General features: G+C 38.0%; 2 protein-coding genes across 2 annotated transcripts; one reads left to right on the forward strand and one right to left on the reverse strand.

Moving 5' to 3' along the window:
* Positions 1-7: 7 nt before the first annotated feature.
* Positions 8-3,850, forward strand: spc24 (SPC24 component of NDC80 kinetochore complex). The gene is made up of 6 exons (XM_042505798.2): positions 8-137; positions 1,040-1,222; positions 2,161-2,305; positions 2,417-2,521; positions 3,438-3,514; positions 3,598-3,850. Exons 2-6 carry the CDS (start codon positions 1,057-1,059, stop codon positions 3,702-3,704), a joined length of 600 nt encoding a protein of 199 aa, XP_042361732.1. The 5' UTR covers positions 8-137; positions 1,040-1,056; the 3' UTR covers positions 3,705-3,850.
* A 3,574-nt stretch (positions 3,851-7,424) lies between these two features.
* s1pr5a (sphingosine-1-phosphate receptor 5a) lies at positions 7,425-14,095 on the reverse strand. The gene is made up of 2 exons (XM_042505733.2): positions 13,945-14,095; positions 7,425-12,710 (listed from the first exon to the last, which is right to left on the reverse strand). Exon 2 carries the CDS (start codon positions 12,460-12,462, stop codon positions 11,257-11,259), a length of 1,206 nt encoding a protein of 401 aa, XP_042361667.1. The 5' UTR covers positions 12,463-12,710; positions 13,945-14,095; the 3' UTR covers positions 7,425-11,256.
* Positions 14,096-21,178: the final 7,083 nt, after the last annotated feature.

Below are 21,178 nucleotides of genomic sequence, written 5' to 3' on the forward strand. Positions count from 1 at the left end.
ACTCCTGTACAGCAGGTGGCGGTATGCACGTGTGCTCTGCTCTCTACCGGCCGATGACCAAAGAAGAAGAGCAGAGCGGAAGAAGACGCAGAGGCGGGCTCGCTGTGTGAGTTTGAATCGCGGTGAAGAGCCACACGGTGAGTTTTCATGCTTTATTTTGACAAAATGTGCTTATTTTTAACGCAAAAGTTGTCCTTGCCGGTTATGTGAGGAGTTGACGGTATTGTTTGCGGCCTGTTTCCGGTGTCAGGCTCGTTTGATCGCAGTTTAGCTGCCGCGTTGTAACGTTTACGGTTGTAAACAAAACGGCGGCGCTTTCAGGCGTTTTCGCCTCTGATTTAGAGTCATTTGTGTGTTTTTTATAAATGTTAAATTAAAAAGCAGCTAAAATTTCAGCGTTGGAAAGTCATATACGTTCGCTGAAATTAAGTTATTAAGAAAAGTGTTGTAACGTATTTCAGGTTTTCCGGTAACGTATTAAAGATGACATTTATTGATGTTAAATGTATGTAGAGGGCGAAAAATTACTTATGTGCCAATAAATAAATGTTTAAATATATGAAGAAATAAAGAAACTCGGAAACAAAAAAAATGTGGCTAAATAAATACAGGAATAAATTAATAAAAATGGAAATAAATAAATAATGGTATGAAGTACAGGAATGAAAGAAATGAAGAAAAAGTATAAATTACAAGAATAAAGAAATACACCCTGAATTAAATAAAAAGTTGTTAATAAATGCAGGAATAAATAAATATGAAAATAAATTAAGAAATGTATAAATAAATACAGAAATAAAGAAATATAAACATGGAAATAAATAAATGAATTTATAAATAAAAACAGGAATAAAGAAATGAATGTGGAAGCAAATAAATAAGTATAACTAAACAAATAAATACTGAAATAAATTTGGAGACAAATAAATAAATGTAAAAAAATAAATAGAGGAATAATTTATATAATTTATTTTTATATTGATATTAAGCTAAAATACACAGTATTTTTAGTTGAATCTTTCTGTTATTTGATTTCTAGCATCCAGTGGACCCACAATGGCTCAAGGTCATAAATTTCAGGACTTGGAGGAGACCGGGAAGGTTTTGGTGGATTTCATCAACAGCAGCCAACCGAAGATACTGAGACGAGTGAGAGATGAACAGCAGGCGCTTTTTGATCAACATGTTGAAACAAAAAAAATCTTGACACAGATTTTAAAAGGCAAGTAATCAGACATTTCATTATGTGTTTTTTTCATTTGTCAGTGCTCTATACTTTTCCAGTGTATTAATACTTTTAAATGAGGAAGATTTTGGCGTTACCTGTCATCGACAGTTTAGGTTAAAAGTAGATGCACGATAACAGGATTTATGACATCATACCGAAAACTCAGATTATAACATTTTTGGCCGATATATATTTTACCGATAATAGTAGGATACTAAACGCACTGCATTATGCTGCGTGTCAAACTGCGAGATCAGTCCAAAGCATGTCATCAGTCAGCAGCAGGGGTTAACCCGTTGTTTCTTTTTCTTTTCGGCCACTCGGTGTTCACTGTAGTGTAGGGGACACTGTTACGGAAGTTATGCAATAAAACAACATTTCTGCATCCAAAAACAAACCAATAAGACTATCTAAGATTGATTACTGTGGCGGATATTTAGTATTTTGACAGTTCTATGTATCAGCGTTTTATTGTCATGATTGCCGATAAAATTAAATAACTAAAAAGTGCAAATAAAGAGTCAGCATAGGAGAAAGCTCTAATTATTCTTTTTTTATTTAAATTTCCACTTGACTTCATAAAGTTGTTGGGAACTTGCTGTGTATGATGTTAAAAGTCTCAGTTTTGATGAAACATTTGGGCATTTAAACAAAGTTTTGTGTTGGAGTTTATTGTAAATGCATATCAGTGCTAAAACAGGTTTATCAGTCTCAATAACTACTAATAATTGGTATCAGCCCTGAAAAACCAATATCGGTCGACCCCAAGTTATATGTGCGGTGTCTGACGTTAGCAGTAAGTTACCAAATTAAATTCTTTATGCACCCATTAAACTTTCCAAATTTTAGTGTTTCAGGCACGGACCCTCTGACCCTCATTTTCACCTTTCTCTTTGTCTCCTTCTTCTTTGTTGTCTCTCCTTCGTCATCAGATGTGGCTCAGACTGAGGAGAGTACGGGCCAGAGGCTGCTGGACATGGAGGAGGAGAAGCAGCAAAGGGAGAGGGAGCTGGAGAGCCTGGAGGAGCAGCTGAGGCAGCACACAGCCAAGGGCCAGATGACCGACTCAGAGTTACAGTATCTTTTTATAAGTCTGGGTTCACCAGAAAGTCTTTTCAGTGTCATTATTAAACTTGTCCGGCTCTATTTGCTCTTTTTTTTGTGTTAGCGTCCTTAATCGTCCTTCAGATTCCTGCAGAGAGAGTTGGACAGTCTGAGAAACACCGAACACGAGCTGGAGACGCTGCAGAGCGAGGTGGATGAAGACACGACCGAGGTCATCCCGTCAGCAGTGTGAGTGTTAAGAGTCTCTTAATACGCAATTAACTTCAAATCTCCACTTTAAGCAGCTAGAGCTGGAGACAAGGAGCAAGAATAATAAACCAGATACCCTCACATAAGGGTACTTGTTTGAATGCCGATTAAAAAAACACGATCAGACACTGGCGGAAGACCCTTTTCTTAAGTTAAAGTACTAATACTACACTGTGAAAATACTGTGGTATGAGTAAAAGTCCTGCATTCAAAATGTGACTTAAGTAAGAGTAAGTAAATATAATCAGGAAATTGCACTGAAAGTATTACAAGTAGAAGTACCCAAAGGCATAAAAATCTTTAAAAAAATAAATTAAATAAATGATTAACATCTAAAAATAAAACAAACAAAAAATAGATAATATAAATAACAAATTAAATAAATAATAAATAAAACGTAAAAAGAAGAAACACCCTCCGAGAATCAAAATTATTTAAGAATAAATACAAAAAGATTTGAATGTTTATAAAAAATAGTGGGCACTTAATTTATGTGAATTAACCGATTGCAGTTGTACCTATTTTACTTTAAATTATAACAAAATATATTTTATAAAGTCTTCTTATGTTCCTCATGCAAAAATTTTACCCTGTAAAAAAAACTTCAGTCGTCAGATAAATGTAGTGAAGTAAAAAGTGTGATGGTTTTCCTTCTGAAATGTAGCCGAGTAAAAATATGAAGCAGCACTGAAAGTAAATACTCCAGTATAGTACAAGTACCTCAAATTCATACTAAAGAAAAGTACCTGAGTAAATGTTAGTTTAATTTCACCGCTGCGATCAGATGAGACAAACAAGATCATCTGTGTTACACTCCGTTTTCTGACAATATTTACGTTTTGGGGTTTTTCTGCAAATTGTTTGATGTATTTGTACTGATGTACTCCCTCCACAGATACGTGTCTCAGCTGTACTACCTAATTTCCAAGATCAAGTGGGAATATGACACCCAGCCCAACATCTTAAGAGGAGGTACCACTTTTTTCTGTTGTCGTTATAAAATCTTGTGTGTCTGTTAACGGGGCTTCAGGTTTTCGGTGTTTTTCCTCTTGCAGTGCACTACGGCGCAGACCTGGCGACTCCCATCAACATCGACACCTCTGCGAGATCTCGAAATGACGTAAGCGACCAGCTGTGGGGCTTTGTCAGCACTGAGTGGTAGATGGAGGATGGTGGTGGTGTCCGAAATCTTGTGCACCCTTTTTTTTGTTTGTCTGTAAATGTTTTTGTCTTCTTCTGTCCTTTACATTTATTCTTCTGTTCGACACAACACGGATACTGTTTATAAATTAAATATCTCAGACCTTATTTTTTCATTCAGTAGTTATTTGATAACTATATTTCTGCATCATGTGGACATTTAAGAGTTTTGTAGTGTTCGATGACACAAAGTGGCCACTAGATGTTGCTGATGTGCTGTTTTGTAAACGCAACATAATTTTAAATAGATTTTTTTCAGTAAAGATTCATACTTGAGTTACAGGATGACGAGCAAAATGAAGTTGCTGAGGAAAACTGTTTGATGCTGTTGAAAGCTTCAGAGGAGGCATCAATTAATCGTTCAGTCAAATTTTATTTATATAGCACTTTCCAAACAAATCAAATGCAATTTAACGTTTGTTAGTTTAAGAAACAAAAACAAGAACAGCAAATAAAAACAGGCAAAAATGTATCTTACAAGAATAGAAAACCATAAAATTTTGATGGTAAAACAAAACTAAAAAGATGAGCTTAGTTTATGTTTAAAAGTATCAATATTTGCAGCTTTTCTCCGATCATATGTAAGTGTATGTTTAAGTATATGTATACTTTCATAATAGTTTAGGCCGCTGGGTTTGTCAGATGAACCCTGCAGTCCCGTCAAATAGTGCCCACCATGTTCAAATATGGTCTCATTAATGGGTGATGAACGAGGTGTTTTCGGGCGGTCCGTCTGTCCGCTTGGACTCAGTCATGCGCTAATTATGACAAAATTTCACCCAAATGTCAAGACAAGGCAGCTTTATTTGTACAGCATTTTTTATATAACATGGCGATTCAAAGTGCTTCACAGAGCAATAAAGTATAAAAACATAATAAAGGATACAGATTAACAATGAAAGATAAAAGGTCAAATTAAACACTCAAATATTTACTTTTTTTTAAAATATAAAAAAATCATTAAAAATAGCAAAAGTGCAGGCGGGGGGTGCAAAAAAAAAGATTTAAAATGTTTTTAAATCAAGTTTAAAATAAGTTTGCAGTCATTACCGCTTGGAATAGACAGTGTAAAAAAAGGAACATTTTTATTAATTCATATTTGGTTTATTTGCTCATTTCTGTGTGTACTTCTGTGTGTACTTTCCAAAAACAACAAAAAGTCTTTATGCATTTTTTCTTTACACTTCCTCACATCCTGTGAACAAACAGGAGCAGGAAGAAGAAAAACTCATAAAACCTGCCCTTTTCTTCTGTACATTTTTAACTTTGAGTTAAAAGTGGTCTGAGTCATCTCTTGAATTTTCATCTGGGACGTTATTTCAGATTATTGTTTTGTTTAACTCTTTGGACGGTCAGTAGGCCGGCCCCGGGTGTCCTTCGGGTCGTCAAAGGTTCATATGTCACAGGCGTGTCAGAGATATATTTGGGCGCTGACATGCAGAGTGATTTATAGACAAGCAGCGGGATTTTAAAATCACTTCTCTGAGTGACAGGTAGCCAGTGTGAGGATTTCAGAGCCGGAGCAATGTGGTCATATTTCCTTGTTTTTGTCAGGAAAGTTGGTCCCAGACTCCCTGTTGAGTTGGGCGTACGTTGAAAATAGTCCCCTGCCACCCTCGATTGTTTGAGAGGTGATTAAGGCCCTGGTATGATTGGTATTTAGAAGTTGATTTGTCAGAAATCAGACATGATAGTGTCATAAAATTTAAAACTCAGCAAAGAGAAGATGCTGACATCTCTTTGGGCAGCACTGATGGTGCCCACGTCATTTTCTGCAGTACAGAGCATATGTTGATATTTATTTATACCCATAAACCTGCTCTGCTGAGAACTGAAACCCCTTCTTCTTTGAAAAAGCATTTAATGGCACGGCTGCGCAGCTCTGCAGCACGGCGAGTGGTTAAGAGTGGGCAGGTTTACATTGACGCTCGTTTATCACATGTACCATCTTTTGGAGGAACCATGCACCCGTGTGTGGTTTCCTTACGGTAAACAAAGCATCAACTCGCTTACACTGGCTTATTTCTGCAACTTCATCAATTCTTCAGCCACACGTATTGCATATCTTAACAAGTGGTTAACAAGTGGTTTAAATGGAGGTGGTAAAGAAGCACATCGCTGTCGTTTTGACGTGATGCCTAACTCGCCTTCGACTATCAACTAACTTCAGTATGGTATATTATGGTGGAAGTTGATATAGGTGTTAATAAGTGCTGTGTTTGATTCCGAGCATCGCTCTTACCTACATCCTCATAAGTTAATATGTTTAATTAACACACTCATTAAACTTAAGAAGCTCTACAAGAATATGATAAATAGCAGCCAGCTGTCTCTATTCTATGCAGGATGAAAAATGACATTAGTACAAATAAATAATATGCTAAAATAAATATGAAAATAAATGAATGAAAGAATAAATAAATGCTGAATTAAATATAGAAATAAATTAATAAATGTTTAAATAAATGCAGCAATAAATAAAAATGGAAATGAGGAAATAAATGTATAAATAGATTTGGAAATAAATGTTTAAATAAATACAGAAATGAATAAAATAATAAGTAAATAATAGATTGTAAATAAATAAATAAATATATATATGCATGGATAAATAAAACAATGCATAGAAAAAAATGGAAATTACATAAAATGTCTAAATATAAATTTAAATTAATAAATAAATTAATACATGTTGAAATGAATATTGAAATGTGATAAATGCATAAATACAACAATCAATAAATGGTAAAATGAATAGATGACTTCATAGATAAATAAAACGTAAATATAGAAATAAATAAGTAAATATATATGGAAATTAATAATAAAAAGACACGTTGAAATAAATAGATAAATGCACAGATAAATATAATGATCAAATGTTGAAATAAATATGGAAATAAGTAGATAGTAGATAAATGTAGATGAATAAAATAATAAATCAATACATTTTGAAATAAATAGATAAATAAATAAATATGGAAATAAGTGAAAAAAAATGTTGATGTAATAGTTAAATAAATACATAAAGGCATAGACAAATACATGTTTAAATACATATGGAAGTAAATAGATGAAGGCAAAATAAATAAAAGAAATGTTGAAAAAATATTTAAAATCTTAATAAATAATAAAAGTTGGTAATTATAACAGGAAATAAATATTTTACATTTATTTACACATCTTTGTACAACTATATGTATTTATCTAATTCTTTTTTAAACAAGGCAGGAGGTCCTAAACTCTACACTCATTTATTTATGAATTTATTTACTTATTTATTGATTCTTATGTCATGTTTTGTCCTTACTAGTACAAGAGAAACATATGGCTCTGCAATAAATCATATTCCTGTGGAGCTTAAAAAGGTCAATTCACAGGAAGTCCTCACATAACACCACCACCACCTTATGTTAAACCATAATACATAAAAGAAAATGAACAAAACTTAGTATGATAATATTTTTTAGTTTATCTATTAAAATGGCATTTATTTTATTTAGACTATTTTTTCTGTAGTTTATAACACTATACTTTGTATATTGACAATGGCGAGTGTTTTAGTTTTGTTTAGCGGTGAGAAATGAGAGGGATGTCGCTCAGCGAGAGATTTGAAACTTTCACATTAACCATGAAAACAAAACTAGCTGAGGTGAGTAAAAAATGTACACAGACATGCATGTAAACTTCATTCACATATGTTTTTATTCAGTGCACATATAAAAAGTGACATCATAACTTAAGTGAGTTTTTTTACAGATAAAAAAAATGCAGCTCAGAAGAGTTTATAAAGATATTTACAAAGCATACAAAAAATTCAGTAAATTTAGATTTTTTTTTCCTTTTTACATTTATGTACAATATTACAGTCAGCAAAGTTTTATGCCTCTAAGACTACAACGTAATTTCCCTGTACTAAGCCCACACAGTCTGATGTCAGGGCTTTGCTGCTGTGTGGAACAAGATCATATCAGCGCTTTTTCACAAGAAAAACAGATTCGTATCATTTCATGGGGAACTTTCTCCCACAAGAAAGACATTATTTAAAGTGGTGATAGACACATTTACGAAGTGAATTTTAATTGTGTTATGTAATGGCTGCAGATAAATGACACCATCTGTGTTTAGATCGGTTCCCAAAAGACTGTTTCATTGCTGTTTTGCTGCGAGGGCAGCGCTGTTTACTTCCTGTCAGCTGCCAAGGAAACAACAAGAGAAGGAAAGGTTATGCCGTCTTTGGCAGCGTTTGAATTTTGCCGTGGTGCCAGAGTTTTTCGAACCCACTATGAAGACGAAGATAGTGGAATCCCACATGCAGAGTGAGAATAAAATTTAAACAAACGGCGGGTATTTTCCCAAAAAGTAATGTTTTATATTATAAAAACGTTTTATGTAAAAAAAACAAAACAACTAACCCTATATCATCACAATCATTTTTGTCAGCTCATGTTAATTTTTTCTTCAGTTTGTAAAATTGTTCTTAAATTTAATTCCAATAGTTTCTGAAAATTTGAAATCTAACCTGCCTTAAGCTGTAGGAACCCTGAAAGCGCTAAACTGGAAGTAACTCCCCCTGTTGGCGAAATTCTCAACTGCGTCTACTCTGTTCTGACGGTGCGGAAGCAGAGTGGAAGATTTTGGTAATTTCACACACAGAAGTTGAACTTTTTTTCGCTCCATGCGGCACTGAGCAACTTTCATGGGAATAACTGTGCTCCGCCTCTGATGCTGCATCCAATTCGCTTTATACATCCATAGCTCCTTCTATATGGCGGGAATTTCCCGCCGTTATCCCGACTTGCCGCTCTGTATAAGAGGCACAATCCCAGAATGAGGGGACAGAGTTGTCATTGCTTCATCGGAGGTGTAACAGCATTGAAATGATGTCTGTATAAACGGGACAACTGTCAGGACAGGGTCAGGGCGGCACAGGTGTGACGTTTTGGTTATGTGTAACGTATCTGACCCACCTTTAGAGATTTAAAAAGTAGGTGGCCACTAATTCAAAAAAAATAAGAGGAGCAACAGAAAATGTCCACGAATTGGAAAATGATGAGATTCGGAAGCTGCACCCTCCGAGTTGAGGACGCCATATAAACAGGGGCTCTTAATGATTGTTAATGCCATGTTATTATTGTTTAAAAAGGGCTGCTGACGTGTTTGTTATATGTCCCACTAGAGGCCGCTGCTGTTGTGTTAATTGCCACCCCTCTTGCTTCCGCTATACCGACACGCTGTCTAAAATCTTACACTGGAGCAGCATGATGCTGCTGTTGTTGCGGCTCTACAGCACAGTCTCTGTGTCAAAAGGGGCTCACTGGAACAACCGAAATAACTGTGGAAACTCTTGGTAGTTGCTAGACTCTGAAGAAAACAGAAAGCGATCCGTCTTTGCAACAGCTGCGCCAACAATAATATTATCCTTGACGCTTTGGCAACACTGCTCACCTGACAATCATGCCAATAAAGCAGATTGAAATTGAAATTAATACCACTTGGAAATGTGAGAAGGCAGAAGTTGTCTGTTTCCACTTAAAATTTTTGTCCACGACCTACAGCATATCGCTGATATTCTGCGTTACACCAAGAAGGCGTCAACAAACCTCCACTGTCTGCTTTATGGCCGTTAGTCATTCATCATGTGTCACTACATGTGTTAAGGAGGACCTCCAAAGCTGCAAACCGCTCTGCACATCCCTCCGTATGACGTCCTCAGTGCGTCTCCAGGCCACGGAGCCTCTGATCTGGGCCGAGGGGGACCTCTACCCAGCGCTGCTGCTGACCAAAACTCACATGGCAGAAATTACATGGGTTTGGCAGCAGGTTTTGGGTGTGGATGCTCCGTGTTTGTAACAACATGTCATTATGTGCTACACAGGGAAAGGAGATAAGGGCAAACCTCATGCTTGAGACTTGCACACTGTAAAATCTGACCTGTTGGTTTTACTTTAAAAAAAAAAAAAGACTTAAATACTTAGAATTGAATTACATTTACTTAATTTAAGTTTATTATTAATTTAAAGACGCCTTTCCCAAGTATTTAAACCTTTGAAACCAAATTGTTTTTTTTTTTTGGTTTGATTTTTTTCAAAAACATTGGAATTAAGGCAAGGAGCAACATGGGTAAGAAATGTTCCACAGATTGCAAGAATTTAATAGACTTTGAAAAATATTTTTTAAAAGCTAGGGGAAAAAAATTATATATAAGTGATCAGAATTTCAGATTTGAAATTATGTTGCAAAATTTGTATAATTCTTGAGCACTTTTTCTGTGTCATTTCCTTGAGACTTTTTTAAAACTTTTTTAAAAAATAATTTCCAATGTTTTTCAAGAAATCAGTGTTTAAAAGGGTTTTGTAAATACAGCTGAAGATTTCTAGTAATATTTAAATTACTTTTTAAGACAATCGGTTTCCAAGATTACTTTAAGTAATATCAACTTGTCGTCTGTTGACGCCTGCACAGTCTTTGGTTTCATTGCATGTGGAAAAAGATAAAATGAAATGACTTTTTTTAATACTGTTCAGCGACTAAAAAAATAAAAGTAAGAACTATTTTTTTCCACAAGAAACCTACACTGTAAACTCACAAGCTCATCTTACTTTTAGAAATCTAAGAAACCGATTGCCTTGATTATAGTAAATATAACTATTAGTTTAGATTAATGTTTATACTAATAGTTAAGTTTACTTAAAGTTTTAAATAAATTTTGTGAAGTTGCTGTAACTTAAAAATGACGCGAGAACTCACTTGTTTTTTTTTTTCTAAGTGTTAGCAACTTAAGTTTTTAAGTGAGCTAAGTTAGCTTGACTTAGCTTTTTTTTTAATCAAACAGCATGACTTTGGGCCTTGTTGAAATCCTAAAACAAAGACAAGGATATTATCTGAATATTATTATTTTTTAGATTTTTTTATAAGGCTTAAAGTGGATTTGCTTTGATTGTATAATTTTGTTTGTTTCCACGAACACTGGTCTTGTCTCAAGATACTCAAAATAATCCTGCATTTTTTGTTTTGCTTACTTAGTTTGCCAAACGCATCAGTTTCCTACGAACACCTGTTAAATCAGACTAACTTGGTTTGATTAAGTCGCTGTCACTAAGAAAAAACAAGTTAATTTCACTCGCCATTTTTAAATTGAGTACATCAAAATTGTTAGTAAACCTAACAAAAAAACAAAGTAAACATAATGCAAGAAAAGGCATGTTTACTTTTTCGTGGCGATCGGTCGCCGATACTTTTTAAATGTTTAAATAAGATCAACTCGTCAGATTTCACAGTGGACTTTTGAGGCTCTGACACTTCAGTTTTTCATGATAATAAACTTTAAAAATTATTGTCTTTCTCCCAATTTGAGCATTGATCACGTGCATCGAGCTCAATCCGTTCATGCCAAAAACTTGGGCAGAGTGCAACGTAAACCTTCAGTTCCTGTCGTACACTCGACTGGAGCACACATGCAGCTCAGATCTGAGACGAGCAAGTCTTTAGTGCGAGTTCTCGTTCTCAGCGTGTCATGTTTTGGACATCCGGGGGTAAATTGCTTTGATGGTCGAGGGTGTAAAGTTTCCGGAGGACACGGTCGTCTCCACTCCCTCCAGTCTGTGAGAGGGTCCATCCGCCTTACTGGTGCTGCACTCCAGGAAGGGCATCCCGATCTTCTTCACCTGCCCGTCCTTCGTCAGGAGGCAGGGTCGGCAGAGCAGCCGGAGGATCGCCCGCCTCATGTCCTTGCTGGTCAGCGTGTAGATGATTGGGTTGAGGAGGGAGTTGAACATGGCGATGCCGAGGAAATAGTCCGCCTTGAGGAGCACGCCGCAGCTCTTGGCTGGACAGAAGAAGTCCAGCAGGAGGAGGATGAAGAGCGGCAGCCAGCACATGATGAAGACGCCCAGGACGATGGTGACGGTCTTCAACAGCGCCATGTACTTCTGGGACTTTCGGTAGAGGCCTTTGCGCTGCGGGACCGAAGCGAGGCGCTGGGTGTTGGACTTCACGATGCGGAAGATTCGCACGTACAGCACCACGATGGACATGAGGATGGCGCTGAAGATGGTGATGCAGAAGAGGATGTAGCTCTTGGCGTAGAGCGGGAGCACGGTGGAGCACTGATCCAGCTGGCCCATGCAGTTCCAGCCAAGGACGGGGAGGACGCCAAGGAACACGGATAACACCCAGCTCGCTCCGATCAGTGCAAACATCCGCCCCTGTTTGTCCCCTTGATACGGCTTCATCCTCACCATCGTGACATGGCGCTCAATGGCGATGGCGAGCAGACTGATGACCGAAGCGGCCAGCATGATGAACACGCCGCCCTCCCTCAGGAACCAAAGCACCGGGGTCATGTTTAAAGTGTTGGCGCCGGATGTTATGATGTTCACCATGTAGGTAAAGCCTGCGAGCAGGTCCGAGAGCGTCAGGTTGCCCAGTAGGTAGTACATGGGCATGTGGAACTTCTTGTTCTTCCAGATCGCCAAAAGCACCACGGCGTTCTCCATGACGATCAGCAGGCACACCAGCAGAAACGCGATGGCCTCCGATGTGAGTCCTTCCTTGTACTTGTTCTCTTGCAGTTTTCCCGTGTAGTTGTAGTGCGTCAAGATGACCGCGTTACTCTGGTACTCGTGAAACATCCTGAGCAGGTTCCTCGTGGCGGGGGTTATGGGGATGGCGGACGGGGCTACAGCAGCGTAAGCAGCATGGAAAGACTCTGTGGCCATTTTTGGCGCTTCCACTCGAAGATGCTTTTTCTTTTCGTCACCTTTTTCTGATTTTAAGATTAGATCCACAGACCAAGCGTCATGAAGTCCTCCGGCTGTGCATTCTCTCTGAAAGCTTGAAAAGACAGAAGCAGTTGTTTCTTTTGATGCTATCAAGTAGGATATCCTGTGGTTGAAGAATTTTCCTCCCCAGAAAAATCACACGTTTTCAATGCCGAGCCGAGCACTAGGGGGCGACGAGAGTCAGCCTGCATTTAAAAAAAAAAAAAAAAAACGAGGAGAGGGGGGTTAGTATTGATGATGCAAAATAAACATGATCATTATCAACAGGAAAAAAGGAAATTGATTTAGAGATCCCTCTCCAATTAATCCCCAGAATACATACAGATAATTACACATAATAGCGATCATATCTACGTAATTAATGAGGGGGAAAGCCTCCAGTATGGAAGAGGACTTCTTGTAGTATGAATAAAAAGGACAAAAAAAAAAAGTTTACAATGGGATTAAAATATGGAACACTTTCTAAATCAAAACCAGAGTTTTGAAACATTTTCCTTATTCCTTAAAAGAAGCTGTTTTTTAATTTGTTTTTTTTATTTTTTATTTTTTATTTTTTTTAATCTAAACCCATTTTTTTACAGTGTTGGACAGTGTTGGAGACAAAACAAATACTAATCGACTCGCATAAATAGCTACATATAAGCTGTATGACAATAATCATCATAAATACACATGTTTTAAAGTATGCAAACCTGTTAATTTAACTCGTACAGACAATAAAACTGATGCATGTTTGCACCATGGTAATCAGAATAAACACGCATATATCTTCATAAATACGCATGTTAAGAATTCAATCCGGCAAATTTAACTCGTACATGCAATTACACTAAACTTATTGGTTGATGACCGAACAGACTGGTTGATATAATGACATAACTAATGGAAACTATCTTGCATCTTGCATGTATGTGTGTGTGAATCATAATGATCTGAATAAATACGCATATTTATGCTTAAATGCGCACGAATTAATGTATCCAAACCGGCAAATTTAACTCCTGCACACAATTTGACAGAACTCCTCGGTTAGTAGGTGGGCTTACAGGTTAATATAGGGACACAACAAATGAAAACTATCTCACATCTTGTGTGGATCGTAGTTACCTTTAAAATTACGCACGTACATGCGTAAATACGCACGGATTAAAGACCAAATTTAACACATACAGACAATTAGATTTAACTTATTGGTCAATAATTTCTTTACAAGTTTTTACTGACATGCACGCACTAGCAAAATATGTATAACGTCATAACTGTCCACATTATTGATAGTGCAAGAGTTAGAAATTACAGCTAACATAGTTAAGTTACTACAAATGTACCACCGAGCAGTTTGGACGCGTTTTACGCATCTTATCGGGCTCACATGGCAAAAAACGCAACTTTTTTAACAACTTAAACTTTTCCACGCACCTGTGAAACCGTGTAAATATCCAGAGAAGCTTCAGCTGAAATGATCCCAGAGAGAGAGAGAGGAGGAGACGACGGGTTCAACCGACCAGCGACATGCGAGTGTGATGTGGGAACGGAGCGCGGGGCAGGACTCAACACGCAGTGGGTTGGTCTCTAATGTTTGTGCCCTTCAACGATTTCCCTCCCTCCTCCGCCTGACCCCGATTTTTTTTTTCATCTGATTTGCCCTGCGGAGGCATCAGAGCTCGGTGACAAATTATATGTTTTTGGTTGCAACAACTGAAGAGGAAGAAAGTGAGATTTTTCACCTCATGGTGCAGTTTGCCCTCAGGTGCTCCCACGCTACTGAAAAATGTTGCCAGCAAATGTAGCTCTCATGTTTGCATTCAATCAGCTTTTGAAGTGTAATTACTGATGCAGATCATCGCAGCTCAATGTTGCTCTGCAGGTTTGACAGATTCTGTGGAAATCTCTTTCTCCCACAGTCAGAAACACTCTAAACTAAAACCACAAGTTAATTTGTTAGAGGAAAAACTGTAATTTGTGAGGCAGGTGCGGCTGACTCTCTTCTGCAGGCCAGAAACCCCAGATTCCAGAAAATAACTTGCAGATAGGCGTCATCTGTAATTATCTTTGAGTTCACACATCAAGAAAAAAAAATTACATTTTTGGCCTTTGTGACATTTATAGAAATGTTTCCCCCTCTGGGCATGTTTTAAGACTTTCAAAAACCCCAGCTTTGAATAATTTGTGTACAAAAACTTTTAATTATCTTGTCAATAATGCTAAAATTACATTTGCTCGTCCCTCATGGTGAAAAAAAACAATTTATGAAAATTTTCATTTCAAACAGCTGGACACAAGATGTGTCTTCTTCATTGAAAAGTGAATTCTCAGTGTGTGTGTGTGTGTGTGTGTGTGTGTGTATGTATGTATGTGTAGGTTCACTGGAGGCTGCACGTTTTCACATCACACTTGTCTAATTTGCATATTGAACCACAGCTAGTTTCTATAGTTGTCACAACCTGACGCTCACAAATTCAGGTGTCAAATTTGAGCAACAAAACCTGATTGTTGCCAGAAGAAAATTGTGGTATTGTAGGTTTCTACAAACCGCAGATATCACATTTGTGCATTTAATACATATCATATCGATGTTGTTAATGTGATTTTGTATATAAGCTCACTTTGTCACTGGATGTTGGAGGGGATTGTGGAAAGTGTGACATGTAGGCAAGATGCCTGCCAAGCTACAGACCTCTGTTTGAGACCAACAACAAAACTATTTTTGTTTTTAATTAGCGAGTCATTGCTGCATTTCAAACACCTTTAGCCACCAAACGTGTATTTTTAGCTCTTTTTACACAGAGATTGTGTTATAGAGCCGCCACAAAGTCCCCTTTCACAGCGCCTCTGCAGTTTTACACAGAACTAAACTAATGCGAAACATGCCAATAACTATCACCTGCCGTCTCCGTTATACGGCGGCAGATCTCGTCCTGTGTAAGGAGGGTAAGGAGCTCCTGGACTTCATTGTTTTCCTAATTTTTGGACATTTATAGCCAGTGTTAGCCGCTAACGCAAAACACATCATCAAAACGTCACACCCGTCCTGCCGGCTGGTCATTTTATACAGACGCAGTTTCAGCACTCTTATTACTTCCGGAAAACTCCGTCCTCTCATCATACAATCTAACCTTTTTATACATAATATGAGGCAGAAAAACGTCGTTATATTCCCGCCTTGAACAGGCAATGTAAAAGGGGCTTTTTAGCGACCTATCAATGTTTTTCGGCTGGCTATAGTGCCACCAAAAGCTTTTTTTTTTCGAACATGAAAGGCCTTTCCAGCTGTTATTGTGTAAGTATTTTAAGCCAAAACATGATCTTTACCCAAACGTAGTTTACCAAAGCATCGCTGAAACGTAAAGACATGTAAAGTTTAAATGTGTTGGCTTCATAATTCTTTACAAATGTAGCATTTCAGGTAATTTGCAGAAATGTAAAACGCCAACATTTATTCTGCTGATTTGTTTTGACAAACTAAATTATTCTTCTCATATTTTCCAAATTGTTGAGCTAGTTTAAAGAAAGGAAAAGCTCCTCAGGGCCTTACAAATGTAACGTATATGTGGTTTGCCAGCATATTTTTCTGTCAGTTTTTTTTATATACCTTCAATATTTCAATATCATCAAATGAATAACTAAAGGAGATCATATTGTTTTAAACACGTTTTCAAAAAAGTGTCAGTTTTATCAAACTTGATTTTTAGGTAAAGTAACACAAAACAGTTTTTTAGAGGAGACTTTAACATGCTCTCACTCTGAATCAGAGTTATTATCTGACTTCCTTCTTCTGTTGTGAAAAGTGCTAAACAAATTAAGATTACTAATGATTTAAATCACCCTTTATATCTTATCACACCTGAATTCCCTCTCACATCAGCAAACACAGCTGGAGATAAAGATCCAGATCCCTACAGTCTTATCACCAAATCCATTATTTCTTTACCTGCAGGCTTTAGATAAAAAACTTTCCATGAGCAGTTTTTGAGATGACTCATTGATTAGTCACAGAGGGTATTTAGTTAATTTGTTAATCATTTCAGTAATTTAACCTGCTCTGGCTCCAGCGTTTCCATAAAAAAACGTAGAGGGAATTTCAAGGATTTTCCAGAAATGTATTAAAGAAAATGAAACTCAAAGCACATTTCCATACATGTGACATTGCTGGGATCTTGCTGGCAGAACGGCGGGGAAATTACGTAAGTTGAGGGTGGGCGAGCGAAGGCTGGACTGGTCCTTTTCTCTAAACAGGAAGCTGCCTCATTGTGCCTCGAAATGTGAGGGATATCCTTGAGAAAAAACACAGATGAGGTCAGTGGTAGGAACTGACACAGAGGGGAGCTGAGAGTGACGTCCAGCAAACACTCAGAGCGAATAATTAAAGACTTACTCATTTCCACTGAAAGGTTTTACTAATTGTGTTCAGCAGATGAAGAAGCCGGCTCATTTTATTGAGCGTCTGCTGTTTCCTGGAGGTCCGAAAAAAAAAAACCCTCTGTGACCCAACAAAGACCGGTTTTGTCTTTTATAGATGCAGACAGGAGATCTTTAGAGGGAGATATCAGGTCAACAGTATATGACGCATAGAAGCGATAGACATCATCGGAAAGAAGAAAACATGCTCAAACAGCTCAGCGTGGTGTGTTGAACCAACCTAATCAACACAGTCAGTGTTGGCATTGTACGTTTCTGCAAACCACGTTTGGATATGTTACATGTGAACATTGTTATGTCATAGATACAAACTACCTGTTAGGTTTAGGCACAAAAATACTTGGTTATGTTTAGGAAAAGATGATGTTTGGCTTAAAATACCTGGTTTTAATGGCACAAGCTCAGATGGAAACACAGAAATGTCTCTATAAAACACAGCAGTCGCTTTCTGTGGCACTATATCTTGGCAGGGAACTCAGTTATGTCTTGGTAAAAAAATAAAAAATAAATTAAAAAAAACTTTCTTAACACTATCCCCACTAGAAATGCAGCTATGTTATGGTTAAGAAATAAAAATAAATTTAAAAAAAATCACTTTTCGTAGCACCGTCTCGCAACGTCTTGGTAAAATTCCTGCACCGAATGCAGCAATGTTTTAGTGAAAAAACAGCAGCTTTGTGTCACTGTCCCTGCAGGGAATGCAGCAATGTCTTGGTAAAAAAAAACAGCCATTTTTTCATGGCACTACCTGGCAGTAAACCCAGCGATGTCGCGGTAAAAAACAAACGCTTGCTTTGCTCTGTCCTCACTGGAAATGTAGCAATGTTTCGATTTTTTAAAAAAAAGGAAAAAAACTTCTTGTTGCGCCATCTTAAGGAGAAACATAGCCATGTCTTTGTAAAAAATGGCCGCTTTTTGTTGCACTATCTCAGCAGTAATGTGTTGGTAAAAAAAAAAAAAACAAAAAAAAGCCTTTTGCTATACTACTGACTGGAAATGCAGCAATATCTTGTAACAACAAACCATGTTTTTGTGGCACTGTCCAAAGAATGCAGCGATGTCGCTGTCTCGGGTTATTTACATTTTGTCCAATAAAACTAAATATGTGGCAAATTCTCTAATGTGCGGACCTCGAACTAGTGATTAAGGAGAAATGTGGACTCAGGCTGCACCAGCTGGGAACCAATCATTTGGAGTGTTTGTAAAGGAGTGTTATATTTAACTTTTGTTTTGAAATAGTGATTTTCTTCAAGAGAATACCTCTAATTTTAGCTCCTCTCAGCACACCTGCTGGTCTCTAAGTGTCTCCTGGTCGAGTGTTTCTCCTGACTCATCCTGTCCCTCCGCTCCCTCAGGCCTACCCAAGCGAGTCTAATTTGCTCCTCTGACAGCCGAGCAGCAGTTAACCCCCCGCTGTGACCCCGTGAGGAACTCTCAGCATGCCGCCTCTGATTAGTTAACACACAAAGACCTGACAGCAGGACTCTCTGCTCTGTCTTTTCTTCCCTCCCTCAGCGGGAATCTGCTCTGTCTTCGTCCCTCAGGACACAGAGGAGTGACCAGGCGGGACCCACCCAGACGTCTCAGCGCCTGCGGGGGGGTGGAGGCCTCTCTGTATTCAGTATGCTCTGTCCGACTCTCTGGCTCGGGGTGATTTTTCCTGTGACGTTAATGCGCTCGCAGAGAGGAAGTTAAGTCAGTCCTGCTTTTGTGGTGATAGTCCGCTTTAGATTTACTGCAGCTTGTGTTGTCTCCTTCACTCGTCTGGCTGCTGTTTGTCGCAGACTGATGCGATGTTTGAGTAAATAACTATAAACGTTTCTCTCTGGTTTTGCACAAAGAAAAACTTTAGCAACATTGGTTTCTCACATTGAAAAACTCAGCTCTGAAAGCCGTCGCGCGCTTCTGCTCCGAGGTGTCACTGGTGCTCCATAAGATGCAGAATCACACCTCAGAATGAACTTCTCACCTCTCGCTTAACAGCTCGAAGCACACGGCCTCTCTAGTTAAAGTTATATCACAAAGACAACAGAGAAAAGTCACACCTTTCTAATTCAGGCAATCAGTTGTTAATGCTTTTTGGACTTTTGAATATAGAGTCGGGGTTTGCTTTCAGTCAGACGCTGTCAGCCGAGCTGGCAGTAAGTCACACATCTGCAAGGTTGTAAGTGTTAATCTTCATGTTACTGCTGTGAGAATCAAGCACATCGAAAGTCCCAATATTTCAGACGTGATAAGTGCAGTTATGTTAAATTCTGATGATCTATCGAAGCAAAAGGCCTCTCTCAGTCTGTGCTCTTGTGGACTTGTGAAATGTCATCAGTCGCAGCCCAAGTGCCGTTCCAGTTCAAAGTCTGCGTCCAGCCAAGTTCGGTCCGGCTGTCCGGATGTGGTCTTGCTCTGTCTTCTTACAATCACATCAGATTTTACTTATATAGCACCTTTCAAGCAAATCGAATGCAACTCAAAGTGCTTTACAGTTTCATTTAAGGGACAAAAATAAGAACAATATATGAATTAAGCAAAAACAGATCTTAAAGAAGTAAGAAAGATACAATTTTGATGTTAAGACACTAAATAAAAGCCGGACTAAAAAGATAAGCTTTTAGTTTATGTTTTTAAGTGTCAATATTTGCAGCTCCTCTCAGATCCTCGAGCAGGCTGTTCATGCATTTTTGGGGCGTAATGGCTAAAAGCCGAATCACCATTACATCAAGGATGCTTCAGGATGTGACTTGTGTGGACTTGGGACAGCCATGTATCCCATAATGCATAGCAGACGCTGTAATTTTTCAAAATTACTAATTGCTGTTTCGCAGAATGCCGCTTTACGATTGTGGTTGTTTAAATTTCAAATCTGTGGCAGATTTATCAAGTTAGAGCGTATTAAAAATTTGCATCCACATTTTTTACTTTCTTCAGGTTTTCAGTTTCAGATATCTGAAATTTTGTTTACCTACATCCACAAGTCTAAACTTTTTACTGTCATTGGCTTTTTATATGAGGGCTGTGGATCTAGAAACACTCAAAATATATATAAATATGTTCATATTATTCATAATAATGATTGATAGGATACACACACGTACATATTTGTGTATTTATGAATGATAACAAAAGGAGGAAAGGTTTTGTTTAAAACATATTTCGTTTTATTAACACTACAGTGACGATATTTAATGTAGACACGTTGGTTATATTAAGCAGGCTGCTGTTCCAGCTGCACAATGACCGTACTGTGTCCGTCCGTCGAGCTTGCCGAGTTTGAACTTCCAAGTCTGAACTTGGCGAACTTGGTATCGAGAAAGGGTCCTTAAACAAGGATTATGTAGATATAGACGGCTCCAAGGTAACGAAAACACAACAATTGCTATTTTCAGGTGATTACACACTAAAGAAAACATACTTATTATATTATATTCACTTTCTGACAATATTTCCTGTAAATTCTACACACTGGACCCTTTAAGTCAAAGTCTTTATACGAGTTAGTCAAGCAAGTCTCATTTCCTCAAATATGTAACTTGAATCTGACTGAAGTCGAGTCATGTGGCTCGTGCTACGCCGGCTGCAGTCGAACTTCTTTATGTCACCTGCAGAGTCTTGAAGAGGGAACATTCAGAATGAGGTGATAACCATAAACTAGCGATGTCGTTTCTCAGTTAGAAAGTGTTGAGTTTGATCCTCTGACAGCAAAGGTGAACCTGAGGTCAGGGTTTCTGTTTGTGTGTTATCCTTGGTGATCAGAAAAAAAAGCTACTCCAGAGTCCTTTTTTTAAAAAAAAATAGAGGAAAACACAGGAACTTTAATGCAATGTCCAGTGCTGTTGTGGCTGCCAGAGATTTATGGGAATCCTAGAAATAGCCGGCCTTTTGTTGCTTTTCTGCCACACTGCTTCATGTGCAGCTGTGCCGGGCAGCGACCTCGCTCTCAGCTCCTAATAAGGGGAAATGGGAAGAACATACGTTATATGTTGGATGTGTTTCTTTTCCATTGCTTCCACGCTGTACGCTGTGTTTGTGTCGGGCCGGCTCACTGTACCTGACTCTGCCCGCTGTAGTCTCCAGTCTCCAGCTGCTCTGTCTGCATGTCTGTTGTGCCTCCTTTTCTTATCCAACAGCACTCAGTGCCTCGCGTCGTCAAAGCATTCAAATTCAGATCAGATTGCAGCCTTAAAGACTGTTTGCTCCACCGTTTCTCCTGCTTCTCATTTAACTGTGTTTTCTCTATCAT

The sequence above is a fragment of the Plectropomus leopardus genome, chromosome 18, assembly GCF_026936395.1.
Source record: "Plectropomus leopardus strain MGB_pleo_1.0 chromosome 18, ASM2693639v1, whole genome shotgun sequence".
NCBI lineage: Eukaryota > Metazoa > Chordata > Actinopteri > Perciformes > Serranidae > Plectropomus > Plectropomus leopardus.